This window comes from Lacerta agilis, chromosome 3, assembly GCF_009819535.1.
Source record: "Lacerta agilis isolate rLacAgi1 chromosome 3, rLacAgi1.pri, whole genome shotgun sequence".
Lineage (NCBI taxonomy): Eukaryota > Metazoa > Chordata > Lepidosauria > Squamata > Lacertidae > Lacerta > Lacerta agilis.
In genome coordinates, this window is record NC_046314.1 from 94,207,715 (window position 1) to 94,226,613 (window position 18,899).

Here is an 18,899-nt window from a genome sequence, read left to right on the forward strand (position 1 = left end):
ATGGTTATAGTCCTTTTATTAGGAAAGTGCCCAACGTCAAATTAAGGAGAGTTTGTTACATAGCATCATTCTATATTTGGCTCGATTTACAGACACAATCAATAGGAACATCATAACTTCTTAAAAATTGTGAAGTTATGAATATATTGAAGACAGGTCACAGAAATATATTAAGGCACAGCAGAACATTAGTTATGTTCAGAGAAGTTCTTCAGTCTGGGAAACAGTTTCTGTGCATTCTGGGTTGTTATGCCTATGACTTCTTCCACTGAAATCCCTTTTATTTTAGCAATGTATTCTGCAGCAATGAAGACGTTCTTTGGTTCATTTCTCACCTGAAATACAAGTAAGTGACGTTGGTCTACAGCGACACCTAAGGCCAACTCAGTTTCTCTTTTGGTTCAAATCTTCATAGAACCACAGAGTTGGAAGGGATCACAAGGGGGAATCCACCAAAACATTAGGAGGAACTTCCTGACAGTGAGAGCTGTTCGACAGTGGAATTTGCTGCCAAGGTGTGTGGTGGAGTCTCCTTCTTTGGAGGTCTTTAAGCGGAGGCTTGACAGCCACCTGTCAGGAATGCTTTGATGGTGTTTCCTGCTTGGCAGGGGGTTGGACTGGATGGCCCTTGTGGTCTCTTCCAACTCCATGATTCTATGATCTAGACCAACCCCCTGAAATACAGGAATCTTTTGCCCTACGTGGGGCTTGAACTCATGACCCTGATATTAAGAGTCCCATGCTCTACCGACTGGGCTACCTTGTTGTGCTCTGGCTCTCATTAACGGCACCATTCTTTTTATCCACCTTTGAAACTGACCACTTAATGCTATTCGTGACTGAGCCCTTTACAGAGGTTGAGGCCCAGTATGTCAGCTTATTGCACTCAAGCCTCCATTTACTCTACTCAGCCCTTTCCTAACGCTGTCAAGACCTCTTGAGATCTCCTCCTTCCAACTGTAGCTGTTTTGCCACACCATCACTCAGCATCTCAAGCCACTTCTTCCCAAACAGGATCGTGGTCGTAAACTGTGCTGCAGAAGTTGGATGGCCATCTGTCATGGGTGCTTAGTTGAGAGTCCTGCGTTGTAGGGGGCTGAACTAGATGACCCTCAGGGTCCCTTCCAACTCTACAATTCTACGATTCTATGATACTTTACCTGTTTCTCAGGGCCGAGCACAGGAGAGTCAGTTTCTAAGCAGAGGTTTTCTAGGGGCAACTGTTTCACAAGTTTCTGCTTCTTGAACAAAATTAAGAAAAGCAATTAGTATCATAATTCTCCAAGCAGCCAAAATAAACATTTAAAAACTTGAACTGTCCATGGATTAAATAAGTGTTTAGTCGAGCCTCCTTTAACCAAATAATTAAATATTAATACTGCCGAATCTTGAATGCAAATGCTTTTTCTGAGGACAGTGAAAAATATTTTGTTTATTAAATTGTATATTGCCAATAATTGGAAGCAGTTGTTAATGTCTTCTTTTCCATCCCTTATTTCAGTGGCAGGAGAACCAAAACAGCTTCCAAAAATAAAGAGTGTCCTCATCTCCTACTGATTGAAGAAATCAATCAGCTAAAGCAGAGGTGGGGAATCCTTTTGGCTCCATGCACCAGATTTGAGATATGAACAAAGAACCTTATAGCCAGAAGCCAGGACTTCTTAAATCTCACCTGCTCACTCCTTATAATAGACGGAGGAATGGAGAAAAAATACCCAGCCTTCACCCCTTCCATTGCCACCGACGGCTTGCCATCAAACGCATGGAGCAGCACCCTTTCAGCACCTAAGGAGAACTACAGAAATCAGGAAAAGAACTTTTGCTTCCTGTAGAAACATCAAAGTGCAGACCAGGCAGTGAATGTGATCTAAAGATCCACAGGGCTCTAGAAAAAGCTAGAGGCGCACTTGTGGAATGAGGCTCCACGAACGGGTTTATATCCCTTTACAATATATTAATGTTATATTTCATATTTGGCTGTGTGATCTTCTGACTTGGCTGGTATGACTGACCCAAACCCCAAAATGCAGCCAGCTAACTGCTGGCAAGCGCAGCTGCACTGGTTGCCAGTACGTTTTTGGAGAACAGATGCTGATCTGCAAAGTCCTGTACGGCCTAGGACTCCGATATTTTTCAGGGCATCGCCCCCAATATAAACCTACCCAAACCCTTCGATCTTCATCAGAGGCACTCCTCTAGGTGCCCCTTCAGAGGGTGGCGATAAGAGAGAGGGCACTTTTAGTTGTGGCTCCCAGCTTGTGGAATGCTTTTGAGGTCTGCCTGCCAACATCATTAACACCCTTTCAGCCTGTGGTAAAAATGTATCTCCTCCCTGAGGCATTTGACCGACTATGTCCTGCTGCTTATTGATGAAATGTTTTCCACTGATGACGTTCCTGCTATTTGCTGGGTTGCTTTATGGGTCACTGTGATGGCTTAATTGCATTTCCCCCTGGTTTTATGCTATGTCTTCGTCTCTTAAGCCTTTCCTTACAGACCTTTTTGGAGTAAGCAACCAGTAAGTCAAATAACAGTATTTATATAACAACAACAACAACAACAACAACAACAACAACAACAACAACAACAACAACATTGTACCCCAGCCACTCTGGGCGGCTCCCAATCGAGTGTTAAAACAATACAGCATTAAATATTAAAAACTTCCCTAAACAGGGCTGCCTTCAGATGTCTCTTAAAAATAGGATAGCTGCTTATTTCCTTGACTTCTGATGGAAGGGTGTTCCACAGGGTGGGTGCCACTACCGAAAAGGCCCTCCGTCTGGTTCCCTGTAATCTCATTTCTCGCAATGAGGGAACCGCCAGAAGGCCCTCAGCGCTGGATCTCAGTGTCCGAGCTGAACGATGGGGGTGGAGACGCTCCTTCAGGTATACAGGACCGAGGCCGCTTAGGGCTTTAAAGGTCAGCACCAACACTTTGAATTGTGCTCAGAAACATAGTGGGAGCCAATGTAGATCTCTCAGGACCAGTGTTATGTGGTCCCGGCGGCCACTCCCAGTTACCAGTCTAGCTGCCGCATTCTGGATTAATTGCAGTTTCTGGGTCACCTTCAAAGGTAGTCCCACGTAGAGCGCATTGCAGTAGTCTAAGCGGGAGATAACTAGAGCATGCACCACTCTGGCGAGACAGTCTGTGGGCAGGTAGGGTCTCAGCCTGCGTACCAGATGGAGCTGGTAGACAGCCGCCCTGGACACAGAATTAAGAATTAACCTGTGCCTCCATGGACAGCTGTGAATCCAAAATGACTCCCAGGTTGTGCACCTGGTCCTTCAGGGGCACAGTTACCCCATTCAGGACCAGGGAGTCCCCCACACCCGCCCGCCTCCTGTCCCCCAAAAACAGTACTGTCTTGTCAGGATTCAACCTCAATCTGTTAGCCGCCATCCATCCTCCAACCGCCTTAATAACAATAACAATAATACCATCATCTAAAAATAACTTCCTTCTAAAGTACAGTGCCCAGGGCCTTCAAAAACCTACGCTTGTGCCTCTAATTGAGAAGGCTCTGGATCTTATGCTAAAACAGATGTGTAAGATTGGCTGAGCCTGGATAGCTCAGTTGGTTAGAGTGTGGTGCTGATAACGTCAAGGTTGCAGGTTCGATCCCTGTAGGAGACATCTGCATAGTCCTGCATGGACTTCCAACTCTACAATTCTATGATCCTATTTCAGGTCTGCTTCTTGTTTCTGGCCTAACATCCAAAGGGGGGGGGGAACTGACTGTCCCCCACAGTGAATAGGCCCTGTGTATTTTGGCAAGAAAACTAAACAAACCGTAATGAATATAAATAAAACAAAACATTATACCTTGTTCCTTTAAGAGGTTAATGGTTGGCCTTCCAGCTGAGCGGGAATGGACATTTCTAGGATAAACAAGAAGAACAAAGATATCAGCAGGAGTTGTTAGCTAAACTGGGCTGGGTTTTCATGGCCGGATAAATCACTTCCCTGGGTGGAGTTTTAGCATTTCTTATGTGTTTAAGCTTTAATCAAGCTACATATTTTAACTCTGTTTTTATCTACCCCAAGCCCTCAGAACAGGGCTATTACAAATTATGTAAACAAATAAAATGCACTTTGATGGTCCACTGAATTGCTGCTTAAAGCAAAATAGGTAGGGAGTTATGGCAGAGTGCCTGGAAACATCTCAAAAGAACTATGCAAAGATTATACAGCAACACAGTCTGTAACCCTGAAAATACAGCAAAAACACTTCCTCCATTAATACGAGGAATAGATAATACAATAAATTGCAGTAATAATTTTAATTAGACCAGTGCATTTTAGACAATGCTCTGGTTTAATTAGCAACTGAATTCCAATCACGGCAAATGACGTTTTCATTCACAAAAATAAAACTAATTGTCTCTCTTGCAACATACGCAAGACCTACAAAGGCAAATTGAGTTGTTTTGCCAGCTGAATCTGCTTGATCAAGACTTGTCTTTGCCCTTCCTTCTGCTCATCAGTGCTTGCAAATCTGGGAGTGAAATCCAGACCAACCTGTAGGAAAAATGGGAGGGGGGAATTAAAAAACACTGCTAGAAATTGAAGAAGTGTGCATGCACACAAAAGCTCATACCAAGAACAAACTTAGTTGGTCTCTAAGGTGCTACTGGAAGGAATTTTTTGTTTTATTTTGTTTAGAAATTGTTGGTTTACTTTGTCTATCAGCACAAAATGCACTCAGCTAGGAGCAATAATAAAAGCAAATAAAAGCAACTTAGTTGGTCTCTAAGGTACTACTGGACATTTTTTTAATTTTTTAAATATATTTCTCCTATAGCAGTTTGCACTTAACAAGAAATGTATTATTGAAGACCTGCTATTTTTGTGAAACACCCAAGGTCCCATTTAATCAGCAGTCCAATATGTTGACTGTTGTGAAAAAGCCAAGAACTTGCTTAAAGTTTAAAGGGCTACTTCTGACATGACACAATTCCTACATGAAAAATATTTCCCTTGTATGAAAAACTGTGCCACTCACATGCAGATCATCATATGTGACAACTGCATATATGGGTGGTATAAGAAACAACATGTATAACGTAAGTTAAAAATATTTATTTTCAATGTTTATATCCCACTTTTTATCCTTATATGAAACATAAATTATTAAATAGGATGGTCACAGATATACATTATTTTAGTGTGTGCACACTTTCTGGAACACTATAGCCCATCACAGTTTCCCAGAACATGTCCTATTCTCAGCAAATTACACGTGGGGTTTTTCGTCATGCAAATATCTACACAACAAGCATTTCACATTGTTTTGTGAACTGTCAACACAATCCTCCAAGTGCCTAATTATAAATAAGTCCCACTGAGTTCAATTGGATTTACTTCCAGTTTACATGTGCATAGGAGTGTAGCCTAAGGTTGAAGTCTTATGCACACTTACCTGAGAGTAAGCCTTACTGAGCATAGCGGGACTTACTTTTGGGTAAACATGCAGAGGATTGTGCTGTGCAGCTGTAATCCTAGGGACCTGCAAGTAAAAACATTTAGGGTTGTGCTGCCCAGTGCTTTCGGCAGCCGAACACCAAAGGCTATAAAGATTCTACAGTACTTACTTCTCCAATGGCCAACAACCGGTCCTTATAGAGTTCTATGAGTGGCAATGCTTCATCTAGATCCTGCACAAAGATCTTGTGTAAGTGTGAAATGAACACTTAGGCCTCAAAACAATTACAGTAGACTCAGATGTCTGCTTCACCTCCCACCACTGTTTCTCTCTCCTGTTCCTATTTTATAACCCACTTTTCCTCATACAGTAAGCCTGCAACTTGTGTGCATTTAACTTGTTCGCATTCAGCTTTACGTGTGTGGCAATTAAATAGTTTTTTTAAAGGGGGCAGGGTTCTGGGGAAAATGACTTGCAATCCCAATGGGTTTTGACCATACTGTATGTGATTTGGGATTTAGGCAAGATCCCTGGAACGTTACCCCCATGCAAGCTGTGGGCCTACAGTATTTAAGTAAGACACCACAGATGTTTTTAACACATCTTTCTTGGATCATAGTTTTGTTCTTTGCTAATTGCAATTCTGTATCGCTAAAGCAATGCCATTTTGCTGTACGCAGTGCCTTTCTCTTGTCCTGTTTAAGTTGGGTCTGCAACATCAGCTTGGCAAACCCCATAATCTGGGTTGTGGCATATAAAGGCAGTGGGTTAAGGCAGGGGGTAGTTAACGTGGCCCCCTCCAGTTGTCGTTGGGACTCACAGCCCAAATAGCCAATGGTGAGGGATAATTGGATTTTTAGCTGAGCATTCCAAGCTAAACATATTGTAAGTTTACTTTAAGAGCAGGGGCAGGGAACCTGTACCCTGCACCCACCCGCAGATGTTGCTGCATGTCGGAATACGTTTCACGGATCCGCCATGGATTCATATTTGTTTGGTTATTTTATAAGGTTTTCGAGATCTACTTTTGGTATAACTGCGCGCAAAAGCGAAAGTGAAAGCATGAATGAATAGTGTGGTTCACTTATGAGATTAATCCGCCTTTATTTTATAGTTCCGGTCATGTTCAAAGTTGTTAATGAGCGTTAAACTTGCTTCCCGCCTTTTTGGAGGGCAGCAACAGTGATTTTATTGGTTGAGGCATTGATGATGATGTCACGTTTGTTCCCAAATAAAAGGCAGAGGCACCCCCGCTTAGGCACGTTCGTGCATTCTTTCCATTTTGCTTTAGTTGGGTTTTAGTTGAAGTCAATTTTAGTTTAAGGGATTAGGAGCGGGCTGGATGGGTTGGATGGGTTTTTCTTTTAGTTAGAGTTAGATCGCGGAAGATCATTCGGTTTAGCCTTAGTTAGGTTTTCTTTTAGGTTTAGCCTAGGGCTAGAATTGCGGAAGATATTTCGGTTTTAGTTTTATTTAGCTAGCCTCGCGGAAGATTGGGCGCGCAGGGACTTTAAGCTTAGGAGAACTTAGCTTAGGGGACGAGCCTACGCGGGTTCTGCCGAAGCCACTAAAGATACAACCAGTGTCTGTCTTCCTTTGGGGAAATAAGGGGAGTAAAAGGTTTAAAGTAAAATTTTTATTTTCATTCAACTGGTCCATCTATTCAGAGTCAGGGTATATTCATTTTCACGAGGCAACTTTTCACTAAGAAGGCAACTAGGAACTCATACACCTTCGGAGTCATCAATTGGCTTACTCAGCTTCCTTCGGATTGTGAGACTTGGCCGGCGACCGTGCTCAAAAGCACGCGGAACGCTGGCCGCTTTCCCCGCAACTGGTACCTCGTGCATGACTATTTCAAGTTGCGCACGAGGAGCTCCAGCACCCAAACCCCGACAAGTGGTGCCCCTCTCTGAGGCGAAGCGTAGTCGAAAATCGCTTCCACGAAGACTCCGGTTAAAGGCAACATATCGGAAGTGGCTCGGAAACAGACGTTGAGAGGTGAGGTATAACGGCCCGGTTTATCCAGGATTTCGCTGCAGTAGCGCGAATCCACCGCTTGCCCAAAATAGAGTAGAATTTGCCCCAAGGGGTCCCCGGGTAGAGCGGCAAGGAGTTTTAGTGTAAGCCTACGGGCAGGGTAAGGTCTTCCCTAAAGCCTACGGGTGGGAAGGGTTCTGGCGAAAGCCTACGGGTGCCAGGGTTTTCGGTCAAAGCCTACGGGTAGGGCCGGTGTCTCCCGAAAAGCCTACGGGTGGGAGGGAAAGGTTTTCTGGCAAAAGCCTACGGGTGCCAGGTTTTTCGGTCAAAGCCTACGGGTAGGGCCGGTAGCCCCTAGTAGAAGCCCACGGGTGGGGGTGGAGGTTTTCTGGCTAAAGCCTACGGGTGCCAGGTTTTTCGGTTAAAGCCTACGGGTAGGACCGGTGTCCCCTAGTAGAAGCCTACGGGTGGGGGAGGAAAAGTTTTGGAAAAGTATAAAAAATGGGCTCCTCACTCTCAACTGCTCAAGTTAAATTTTGTGAAGATTTATTGTACCTTTTGAAAAGAAATGGTCACCCTGTCTCTGAATCAGAAGTAGAGCTTTTAGTTAAAACTGTTGGGGAAGTTTGCCCTTGGGTCCCTAAGGAGGGAACGAAAGATCTAGCTTCATGGGAAAGGATCGGGTTAGAATTTATGGCCAACCCGAAAATCGGAATTCCTGTACAATTGGTATGGAGCAAAGTAAGAAACTGCTTCCAACAAATTGCTCCGAGAAATGTCTTGCTTAATGGAACAGCGAATTTGGGAAATACTGCTTTTAACAGTGCCCCTGTGCTGCCGCTTGCGGTTGTGCTATTTTCGGCCCCCTCGCAGCAGCCAGTTCAGGCCCCGTTGTCGTACACGCACTCGCCCTTGTCTAATTTGTCATTGCCAGATTCATTGCCGCCTGTGCCGGTGCTGCAGACGCCGTCGGCCTTTCAAGCCCCGCCGCGGACTGCCCCACCGCCAGTCGCTCAGCAGCCATCGCAGGCCCTTTACCAGCCAGCGATCTCAAGTCAGCAGCAGCCGCGGACCTCGCTCCAAGCAACGGTCCCGCTTCCTCCATCGCAAGCCGCGCTTTTGCCAGCGATCCAGCAGCAGCAGCAGCAAGCAGCCTTTTTGCCAGCAAACCCTGCTGCCCTGCAGGCCGCACTCAAGCCAGCAGCTCCAGTTTTTCAGCAAGCTGATTTTCAATCAACAGCAATCCAAGCTTCAATGCAAGCAGCACAACATCAATTTGCTAACCCTTCAGCACCTCCAATGCTAATGCAGATTCCAAGGCAAGACCAAAGCCAAACAATGATGATCCAGATGCCAGAACTTGCAGTACAGAGCCAACAACCTTATGCTCCAACTTCAAGTCAGCCATCTTGTCTTCATCCAACTTCAAGTCAGCCATCTTGTCTTCATAGTCAGCCATCTTCAAGGCATCCTGATGTCAAAGACTCTTTAGCACCATCTAGTGGCTCATCATTTGGAAAGCATCAAGAAGATTTAAACTCACTGATGCCACCTACAGATCCAACAGCAATGCAACCCATCTGCAGAACTCAAGCTTTAGAAGCAGCTTTGGGACAAATAGACTTTAGTGCTGATCCAATGCATATCTTTCCAGTGATTCGTGCCAATGGAGGACAACCTGCAAGATATCAAGCCATCCCTTTTGAAACACTACGTGAACTGCGAAAAGCCATACGCAAAAATGGACTTCAAGCTCCTTATACTAGAAGCTTACTTGAAGGATTGTCTACTAGTAGACTTCTGCCATCTGATTGGAAGTTAATACTTCGCACCTTCCTGTCGCCTACAGATGCTCTTCTGTGTCTGCAAGAGTGGAAAGAAGTAGCAGCCAGACGTGCAACACCACTCGCCACAGAAGATATGCTCACAGGATCAGGACATTACTCCAATCTCAATCAACAGCTAGCCATACCTGATGCTGCACTCGTCACCATAGCAGACATCGTGGTCAAAGCTTGGCGCAGATTACCCAATCGCACAGATGCCAGCTCGGTATCAGGATTCGCTGCAGTTAGGCAGGGTCCAAGAGAGCCTTATGGGGACTTCGTGGATCGCCTGATTGTTGCAGTGGAACGCCAGATAGAAGATCGTCATGCCAGAAACATGCTGACAAAACAACTCGCCTTTGAAAATGCCAACGATGACTGCAAGAATGCCCTAACAGCAGTTGCAGCTCGTCCAGATGTCACATTGACTGAGATGCTACGCGTCTGCCAGAATGTTGGTACCCACTCCTACAAAGCACAACTCTTGGCAGCTGCGGTACAGATGCCACGTCAAGACAGCTCTACGCCAGTCAAGAAGTGCTATGGGTGTGGAGGCGATGGGCATTTCAGGTCGCAATGCACGGCAACACCAAGGCCTTCTGCCAAGCCGCCAGAGAGATGTCCCATCTGCCAAAAAGGATTTCATTGGGCGAATGATTGTCGTTTGAATCCACAGAATACCTCACCTACCTCATCTCCAGTTCAGGGAAACGGTTCTGCGGGCCGCGCCCCGGCCCCGGTAAAACAATAGGGTGCAAGCTCAAGAACATCATGAAGGTCAGCCAACCCAGAAAGATGAACAACGCTACTCCTTATCCAGGTCCTCAGGAAAAAAGAGTGATCCAGAGAGATGTCTACTCTTCAGATGTCCAGAGAAAAGATGTGACCTCTTCAGACATTCAGGTTCCAGAAGTTTCATCATCTGCCTTACCTATCCAAGAGGTTCCAGCAGAGAACACAGCATTCAGTTCATCTCCTGCTAATCGCCTTTCAATTCCTACTGATGTCACCCTTGCTTCACAGCAGGCAATCACAGTCAAGTCTCTGATCGCAGAATTGCCTTCAACGTTGAAAAGACATCCTACTGAGGTCAACCTTGCAGCACCTGAGCTTTATTCACCTTCAACTCAAGGTCAATCTGCCATTGAAGGACATTTGCCCTTGATGAAACAGCAATATCCAGGTAACAGCCCAGCTGATGATCACTTTCCATGTGGCCAAAGAATACAAGTGAGTGAGCCAGCTCCATCTTGTGGAAGCTTAAACATCACTCCGGTTAGCAATGTCCACACCTTTGTGTCACCTCCAGCTTTTAAGCTCAGCCCGCCACAACCAAACAATTATCAGGAACAACAACTTCGACTGCCTTGTGTCAAAGAAGAAGTTCCATCCTGCCAGCTTGATGCACGACTGACTGAATGCCAGCAGGTTCAACAGCATCAGCAACTTTTGCCAACAGGAGAACCTCAAGTTTGCCAACTCAACGCAAAGCAGCTTCAGAGTTGCCAACTTCAGCAGTGCAAGAAACCCGAAGCCAGGAAGATGTCTTCAGACACTGCCAGTGAGGAACAAGAAGAATCTTCTGTCCCAGGTATACCACTCTTCCTAACAGAGGACTGTTACTTTTCAAATCCATGGTTTGCTCAGCAATTGCCAACATCTATTCGTGGTCCATTCCCAGACACCTCAATTTGCCTTATTCTGCCTAGGATGGATCGCCTCCCTGCCACAGTCACATTGACTGCAGGCCTAGTTCGAATTACGGATTCGTCACAGTTGCTGATTCCAGGATTTTCAACTGTTCCATGTGTCCTAACAAAAGGTTTGGAAATTGCCAGACTCTATTTGCTTACTTCCACGCCTACAGCTCCTGTAGACTCTTTGCCTCCCCAGGCAGCTATGGCGCTAATCAAGATTACAGAAGAACGCCCTCACCTCGTCTTAGAAATGGGTGGACGAAAGGTCAAGGGTCTTCTTGATACAGGTGCGGATGTCACAGTTATCGCCAGAAAGGACTGGCCTGACCAGTGGGCAACGACTGTCACCCAGGAAGTCTTCGGAGTCGGAGGTTTCGAACCCGCCCAACAGAGCGTGCATCCGATTACCTTCCAGTCAGACTCAGGCTCCATGGTGCAGCTCCGTCCACTTGTTATGGATGTGTCTATCACCCTTTGGGGTAGAGACCTATTGTCTAAGGCAAAAACCGTTGTCCATACACATTTTTGATGTGGGCCTTTGCATCAGCGCCAGTACATGCTCTTCCACTCACATGGAAGGAAGGACCCCCTGTATGGGTCGACCAATGGGCGCTGACGTCAGAAAAGCTCGCTGCAGCAGAGGCCCTAATCAAAGAGCTGCTACACCAGGATCGTGTGCAACCCCCTACTCTCCATCAGTACCTCATGGATAAAGCTCCACAGTCATTGACCTTAGAACTTTCCCTTGATAGTTTTAAAACTGTCCTTTCCAGAAAATCTATTGCAAAGTTCTCCTGGAGAGATTCACTGCTTGGTAAAGTGAATTCTCCTGTCTACAAGTTCTGCTCAGCAGCATCTTCAAGCACTCTCACATCGTTGAAGCTTTCTTTTGCTCTAGTGATCCAGTCGCCAACCATGGGACGTTCCTTGCTATGTTCCGTGCTGTCTTTCGCATGGGCATTCTGTTGGCTGATTTTGATTGGTATTCACCGTGTCTACGGATCGCTGCTATCACTTCCTGCGGCATACCTGTTTCCAACCAAAGCCGCAAACCCTTTTCACCTGCTCTTTGTTACTCTCTACCTGGTTGCAAATATGCTCCGCATCTCCCCAGGTATTCTTTTGGAGTATCTTTTCCTGCATCAGCCAAGAACCCTTCTACAGGCTCTTCAGGCGGTTCCTCCTAGTGCTCAGGAGTACTGCCTTCCGCAAGGAACTCTTCATCTGAAGGTCAAGTCAGGAGACCCCTGCGTGGTACTTGCCAGCCTGCATCTTCAACAGCAGCCCCTTGTTGCTTAATCCTTCTCAGCGGAGGACTGTCCTTACTTCTGCGGAAAGAACCCCTATTTCCCACACCTGTTTGTGTGTTCAACTCCCATTCTTCACTCAAGAAACACGCTGGACTAACCTTGCGTGAAACTCGATACTCCCTTTTCATCGCAAGCCGTGATGTCTAACTCTGGTTGTTAGCTACTCGCTAACTTCTCAACTTCATGTCAAGTGCAGCAACTCTCCAGATGTGCTCAACGAACAGCACCAATTGAGTTCTGGGCAGTTTATCCTATCCTCCTACTGCCTAGACCTTTTGTTTGCCTCTGGGCGGCCTCTGGTTCCTGGCTGCCTGGATTTGTTCCAGTTTCACTCTTTCTCACACTCACTAGCAGATCACCATGATTTGCTTGCTTAACCTTCTTTCCTCTACAGATGTTCCTGTATCCCTCGTATGCAGAACTTTATTCAGGAACTTTTCCTGTGTTCCATGAACTTTCCCTGAGTTCCAGGATCGTATAAACCTGAGTAGAAGACGACCGGCAACTCATTCATCATCTTCATTTTCCTCTCCAGTGTATTTTGCAGTTCTAAAACTGTCCTGTACTTTTGTTGTATTTACAAAAATTTGCATATTCAATTTTGTATGCTTCTTGAAATATCCGCCTCGCATGTTACATGTGTTTTCCTTATAGCTTGGTAATTAATGATATGGATGTTTATATATATGAAACTTTTCTGAAATGGTTTCCATTTAGAGCGTCACAATTTTGATGATATGGAAATGTTTATGTAAGGTCAAAGTATCGTCTTTGTGCAGTTCTAGTCATAGACATATTCATGCATATATGCTTCATTTCAAGAATCTTAAATCTCCACGTTGTGCTTACAAAAGTTGTAGTTCAAAATGTGCGTCTTAATGCTTGTATACCTTATTTGAAATGCTTTCTTTTGGTCAAAGAATTGGTCATTCTCGGATTTGTTCAAGATATATATGTCAAGTCTGGTGGCATCCTACCCTCTTGGTACCCCTCTTTTCTTTTGAAAAAATCCCCCTCTATATGCTACCTTTTGGCAGTAAACCAGGTTCCCAGCTTTTCCTTCCACTCTGTTTCCTGCTGCTGATGGGAGACCCTTATGTAGGTGGTTTAAATCCCATCTCGCTTTTGCTGGAAACCCTTGCGTAGATGGCTTAAATCCTTCCTCATGGTTGGGAGACCTTTACTTAGGTGGCTTAAATCCCAACTCACGGCTGGAAAGCCATTACTTAGGTGGCTTAAATCCCCTCTCTGGAATCGGACCCTAGTTCCCCGTTACCTGTGGTCGCTGTGGTAAGTCCAGAATCTACCTTCCTGAAAGTTCCCTCGATTCTGTAGCCCCAGTACCACGAACCTTTTCTTTTACCTTATCCATTTTTCCTCAGTTTTCCAAAAAAAAAATTAAAAAAAAATGGGGGAGGGGTCTGGGTAGGCTATATAGCCCCAGCTCTAGTTATATTTTATTTTGGGTCCTGGATCGGGACCTCTCTTATGTTTGGGCAGTCGTTATCCGTTATTTTTAATTTTGGACCTGCATCAGGTCCTCTCTTGTGTTTGGGAAGTAATTTGTTGTTTTACGCTGCACGTGAAAGTATATATGCCTATGAAATAATTTGTTGTTTTACGCTGCATGATGTATATGCCTAGAAAGCTTATAGTGTATCGGCCAGTGGTTTGTTATTTTCATGACTTTTGCTATATTATTATACAAGTATTTCCTCTTGTAAAAAGATGATTATGGACAAAGTTGGTAGTGTTTATATCTAAGTCTACCATTACAAATCTACCATTACAAATGGTAATGCTTATGTCAGGATAAATGCTTTTGATATCTTTAACCTTCTTTTTTATATAACTAAAACAAAAATAATTTAATTTAAAACAAAAAAAGAAAGATGATATGTCGGAATACGTTTCACGGATCCGCCATGGATTCATATTTGTTTGGTTGTTTTATAAGGTTTTCGAGATCTACTTTTGGTATAACTGCGCGCAAAAGCGAAAGTGAAAGCATGAATGAATAGTGTGGTTCACTTATGAGATTAATCCGCCTTTATTTTATAGTTCCGGTCATGTTCAAAGTTGTTAATGAGCGTTAAACTTGCTTCCCGCCTTTTTGGAGGGCAGCAACAGTGATTTTATTGGTTGAGGCATTGATGATGATGTCACGTTTGTTCCCAAATAAAAGGCAGAGGCACCCCCGCTTAGGCACGTTCGTGCATTCTTTCCATTTTGCTTTAGTTGGGTTTTAGTTGAAGTCAATTTTAGTTTAAGGGATTAGGAGCGGGCTGGATGGGTTGGATGGGTTTTTCTTTTAGTTAGAGTTAGATCGCGGAAGATCATTCGGTTTAGCCTTAGTTAGGTTTTCTTTTAGGTTTAGCCTAGGGCTAGAATTGCGGAAGATATTTCGGTTTTAGTTTTATTTAGCTAGCCTCGCGGAAGATTGGGCGCGCAGGGACTTTAAGCTTAGGAGAACTTAGCTTAGGGGACGAGCCTACGCGGGTTCTGCCGAAGCCACTAAAGATACAACCGGTGTCTGTCTTCCTTTGGGGAAATAAGGGGAGTAAAAGGTTTAAAGTAAAAATTTTATTTTCATTCAACTGGTCCATCTATTCAGAGTCAGGGTATATTCATTTTCACGAGGCAACTTTTCACTAAGAAGGCAACTAGGAACTCATACACCTTCGGAGTCATCAATTGGCTTACTCAGCTTCCTTCGGATTGTGAGACTTGGCCGGCGACCGTGCTCAAAAGCACGCGGAACGCTGGCCGCTTTCCCCGCAACTGGTACCTCGTGCATGACTATTTCAAGTTGCGCACGAGGAGCTCCAGCACCCAAACCCCGACAGCTGCACTATAATGCTCATCACCCTTGGCCACAGACTATGCTGGCTGTGGGGAGCTGGAGCCTAACTACACCTGGAAGGCTACAGATTCCCCATCCATGATTAAGAGGCAGGCTATGTGCACCGTTAATCACACTAGTGTGCTTCAGATTGGTTACTTTTATTTTGAAGACACAGCTACAGGCCCCCACCTGGAACATGCTTCCTATCTGGACCATACCTTACACTAGTTTCCCCGATGAAAATTATTATAGGAAACCTGTGCTCCCCTCTCCAGATGCTACTGATCTACACTCCATCACCTCTAGCCAGACTTTTAAAAAGCATGTCTTACCTTGCCCCCCCCACCCCCAGATGCCGTTTGCTCTCCAAGGTACTGTTGAAAATCTCCTCCTGACAACGCATCCCTGCTCTGAAGTAAGCTTGTTATGCATCTACCTTGGAATTATGTGAACCTCCTTTGATGACAGCTAAGTTGTAGATCTTGCTTAGACGCCTAATAAAGGATGGAAAGTTATTTTGCCTAGCACCAATTTTTATTTTCTTTCTGATATTCCTTTGAGGATACCTCTAGCTTGCTCTGGGAGAGCAGGAGACAGGGGGAAAGGGGCTCAGTATACACAAATAAATGTTACTTTGGAAGATCATTACATTATAAAAGGTAAAGGGGCCCCGGACCATCAGGTCCAATCGTGTCCGACTCTGGGGTTGCGGCGCTCATCTCGCTCTATAGGCCGAGGGAGCCGGCGTTTGTCCGCAGACAGCTTCCGTGTCATGTGGCCAGCATGACAAAGCCGCTTCTGGCGAACCAGAGCAGTGCACGGAAACGCTGTTTACCTTCCCGCTGGAGCGGTCCCTATTTATCTACTTGCACTTTTAGGTGCTTTCGAACTGCTAGGTGGGCAGGAGCTGGGACCGAGCAACGGGAGCTCACCCCGTGGCAGGGATTCGAACCACCGACCTTCTGATCAGCAAGCCCTAGGCTCTGTGGTTTAACCCACAGCGCCACCTGGGTCGGGCTAAACAATGTTTTGTTTGGAAGGCAACATGATCCACCACAGATAGTGTTCAATGGATCGAGTCCCCTTCTGTCATGGACACATTGTGCAGTTCTCAGCAAATCACTACTCCTTGGAATTGGTTCTCCCATCTGTGAAATGGGGATAATAGTGACCACTCTATTGCTGCAAGACCACATGCAATAGGAACTGATAAGTTTACCTGGCAAACTGAGAAACAGTACAGAAATGATTAAATGCTGCAATTGTAACTGGTTGCCATTTCACCTTTAACGTAACGCTGCGATCATTTCCCGTTGGACTACTTTGAACTGGATGGATGCCCAGACATGGAAAGACAAATCCTGGGTACCTGGATACAAACATGTGTTAAGTAATGGGAAAGGGCAGGCATGTATTATGGTTAAATAAAAAAGAAAGCGGACTGAAAAGGTAACAGTTTTTGCTATTCCTATCAACAGAACAACTAAGATTTTATTGCTCCTATTTTGTTTGCTTATGAACAACAGCATTTTCAAATTTTGCACTCTGACCATGCATGCCTCTTAAAGCACCATTGTTTTATTTGCCATAACATTTTTCACATAAAACAAGACCGAAATACGTTTATTTTATGAGATAGTGACCAAGCTCAAGAGCATTCAGCAAGTCTCGTGGGATTACTGATCTCATCAAGGTTCAACATTCTCTCCCAGGTCCAAGTTCAATATTCCATCTGCTAGGATTACTGTAATGTATTTTAAGTAGGGCTACCCTTGTATAAGGGACATGGGTGGCACTGTGGTCTAAACCACTGACCCTAGGGCTTGCCAATCGGAAGGTCAGCGGTTCGAATCCCCGCGACGGGGTGAGCTCCCGTTGCTCGGTCCCAGGTCCTGCCAACCTAGCAGTTTGAAAACACGTCAAAGTGCAAGTAGATAAATAGGTACCACTCCGGTGGGAAGGTAAACGGCGTTTTCATACGCTGCTCTGGTTTCGCCAGAAGTGGCTTAGTCATACTGGCCACATGACCCAGAAAAACTGTCTGTGGACAAACGTCGGCTCCCTCAGACAGTTAAGCGAGATGAGCACCGCAACCCCAGAGTCGTTCGCAACTGGACTTAACTGTCAGGGGTCCTTTACCTTTACCTTTTTATATGGTCCAGAAACATCAGCTAGTGCAGAATGCAGTAGTAAGACTATTCACAGCAACAGATTACTAGCAACATAACACCCTGCACTGGTTGCCAGCTTGCTACTGGGCCAGGTTCAAGATAGTTGTGTTAATTCAGCTTGGACCCAAAGTATCTTAAGGACCATCTGATTCCTTGTGCTCCACCTTGATCAGTGAGAGCCTCTGATAGGGCAGTGAGTTCTGGTGGTTCCCTACACCCGAGGTTTGCTTGGCCATCATTAGGGGTGAGCCTTTAGCATGGCAAGCCCTGCACCCCTGCATTCATTCAGATGTCTCTTGAAAAGACCTTGTTGCTTACGCAGGCTTTTGCAACATAAATTTTCTTTTTAACTTGATCAGTATGCATTAATGCTTCTAATAATGTTTGTTTTTAGATAAATCTTTGTTTATTTTGTTTTTCTATACTGTATTCTGCCTTGTTCTTTTTTATGAGAGTGCAGCTTATAAATCTGTAAATAAATAAATATACTGCACTGATTCTCCATTATATCACTATGTATCATATATATATATATATATATATATATATATATATATATATATATGAATATTTCAAGTCTCACAGAATCAACTACATCAAATTGCTGAAATTTATAAAATACTATGGAAAGGCTCCAGAAGTGTTTCTTTTGTTTGGAACACTCCGGGAATTCCAAAGTCCAGTGAGATTTATTTCTTTTCTTTGAACAGCACATGGTCGCTAAACACAAGCTCCATCATTCAGCCTAGACACCGAGGTCCAGCTCTGAGGGCCTTCTGGCAGTTCTTTCACTTCGAGAAGTGAAGGTACAGGGAACCAGACAGGCAGCCTTCTTGGTGCCTGCCCTGTGGAACACCCTCCCATCAGATGTCAAAGAAATAAACAACTACCTGACTTTTAGAAGACATCAGAAGGCAGCCCTGTTTAGGGAAGTTTTTAATGGTTGATGTTCTACTATGTTGGAAGCTACCCAGAGTGGCTGGAGAAACCCAGTCAGATGGGTGGGGTACAAATAATAAAATTATCATCTCACAATGTAATTTTGACTTAAACAAAAAACAGTTATCATGCAGCATGACAACAGAACTGTCATATGAGAAGCAAAATCCAAAGTATCTGGATGTGCTGAACAAGTTGTTCATCTTTTTGGATTCTAGCCTGTAACTATTGTTGTAAGAATTTTAAGGATAACACTATTTTCTACCTTGTGAAACAGGCTGAAGAACTAGAAACTTCGTTACCTTTCAGAAAGTTGAATAATTTTTTCAAAATCTTCTGTGTATTCAGCAACTACCACCAGAGCCAAAACTTTACACTGAAACATGAAAAATGTTAGCTAGAGTTGACAATAACTATGAGAAGTCTTACAATCTGATCATAAACACATCTGTTTGAAATTACTGATTTTGCCATATCTTCCCTCCAAATAAATGTGATTCCCGTTTCTTAGTTTATCTTAAAATGGCTTGGCCTTTAGGAGAAGTTAATTCAAGGAAGTTCATGGAAGAAAAGTTTTCCATCCACCTCATAACTGCTACAGGTACCTGAAACCCTCAAAAAGCCTTTCCAGAAAGGGAAGGGTGGCTTCCTGAACAATGTGGGATGGAGTGTGGGGGCTGCTGGGGGGGGGCTCTATGAACT

General features: G+C 44.5%; 1 protein-coding gene across 7 annotated transcripts in view; it reads right to left on the bottom strand.

Annotated features, from left to right (window-relative positions):
- TATDN3 (TatD DNase domain containing 3) overlaps positions 1 to 18,899 on the bottom strand; it is a 21,556-nt gene continuing 2,657 nt past the window's right edge. For 2 of the 7 annotated variants that reach the window (XM_033144802.1, XM_033144799.1), the window contains 8 exons: positions 18,500 to 18,573; positions 16,372 to 16,456; positions 5,599 to 5,661; positions 4,416 to 4,525; positions 3,830 to 3,885; positions 1,673 to 1,785; positions 1,161 to 1,238; positions 1 to 335 (listed from right to left, as the gene is read on the bottom strand). In XM_033144802.1, the coding sequence (XP_033000693.1) occupies positions 189 to 335; positions 1,161 to 1,238; positions 1,673 to 1,785; positions 3,830 to 3,885; positions 4,416 to 4,525; positions 5,599 to 5,661; positions 16,372 to 16,456; positions 18,500 to 18,573 (726 nt within the window). In that variant the 3' untranslated portion in view covers positions 1 to 188. Of the gene's footprint in view, positions 336 to 1,160; positions 1,242 to 1,672; positions 1,786 to 3,829; positions 3,886 to 4,415; positions 4,526 to 5,598; positions 5,662 to 16,371; positions 16,457 to 18,499; positions 18,576 to 18,899 lie in introns of all 7 variants that reach the window. The other 5 variants (XM_033144801.1, XM_033144798.1, XM_033144804.1 and 2 more) reach the window with 3 other exon arrangements.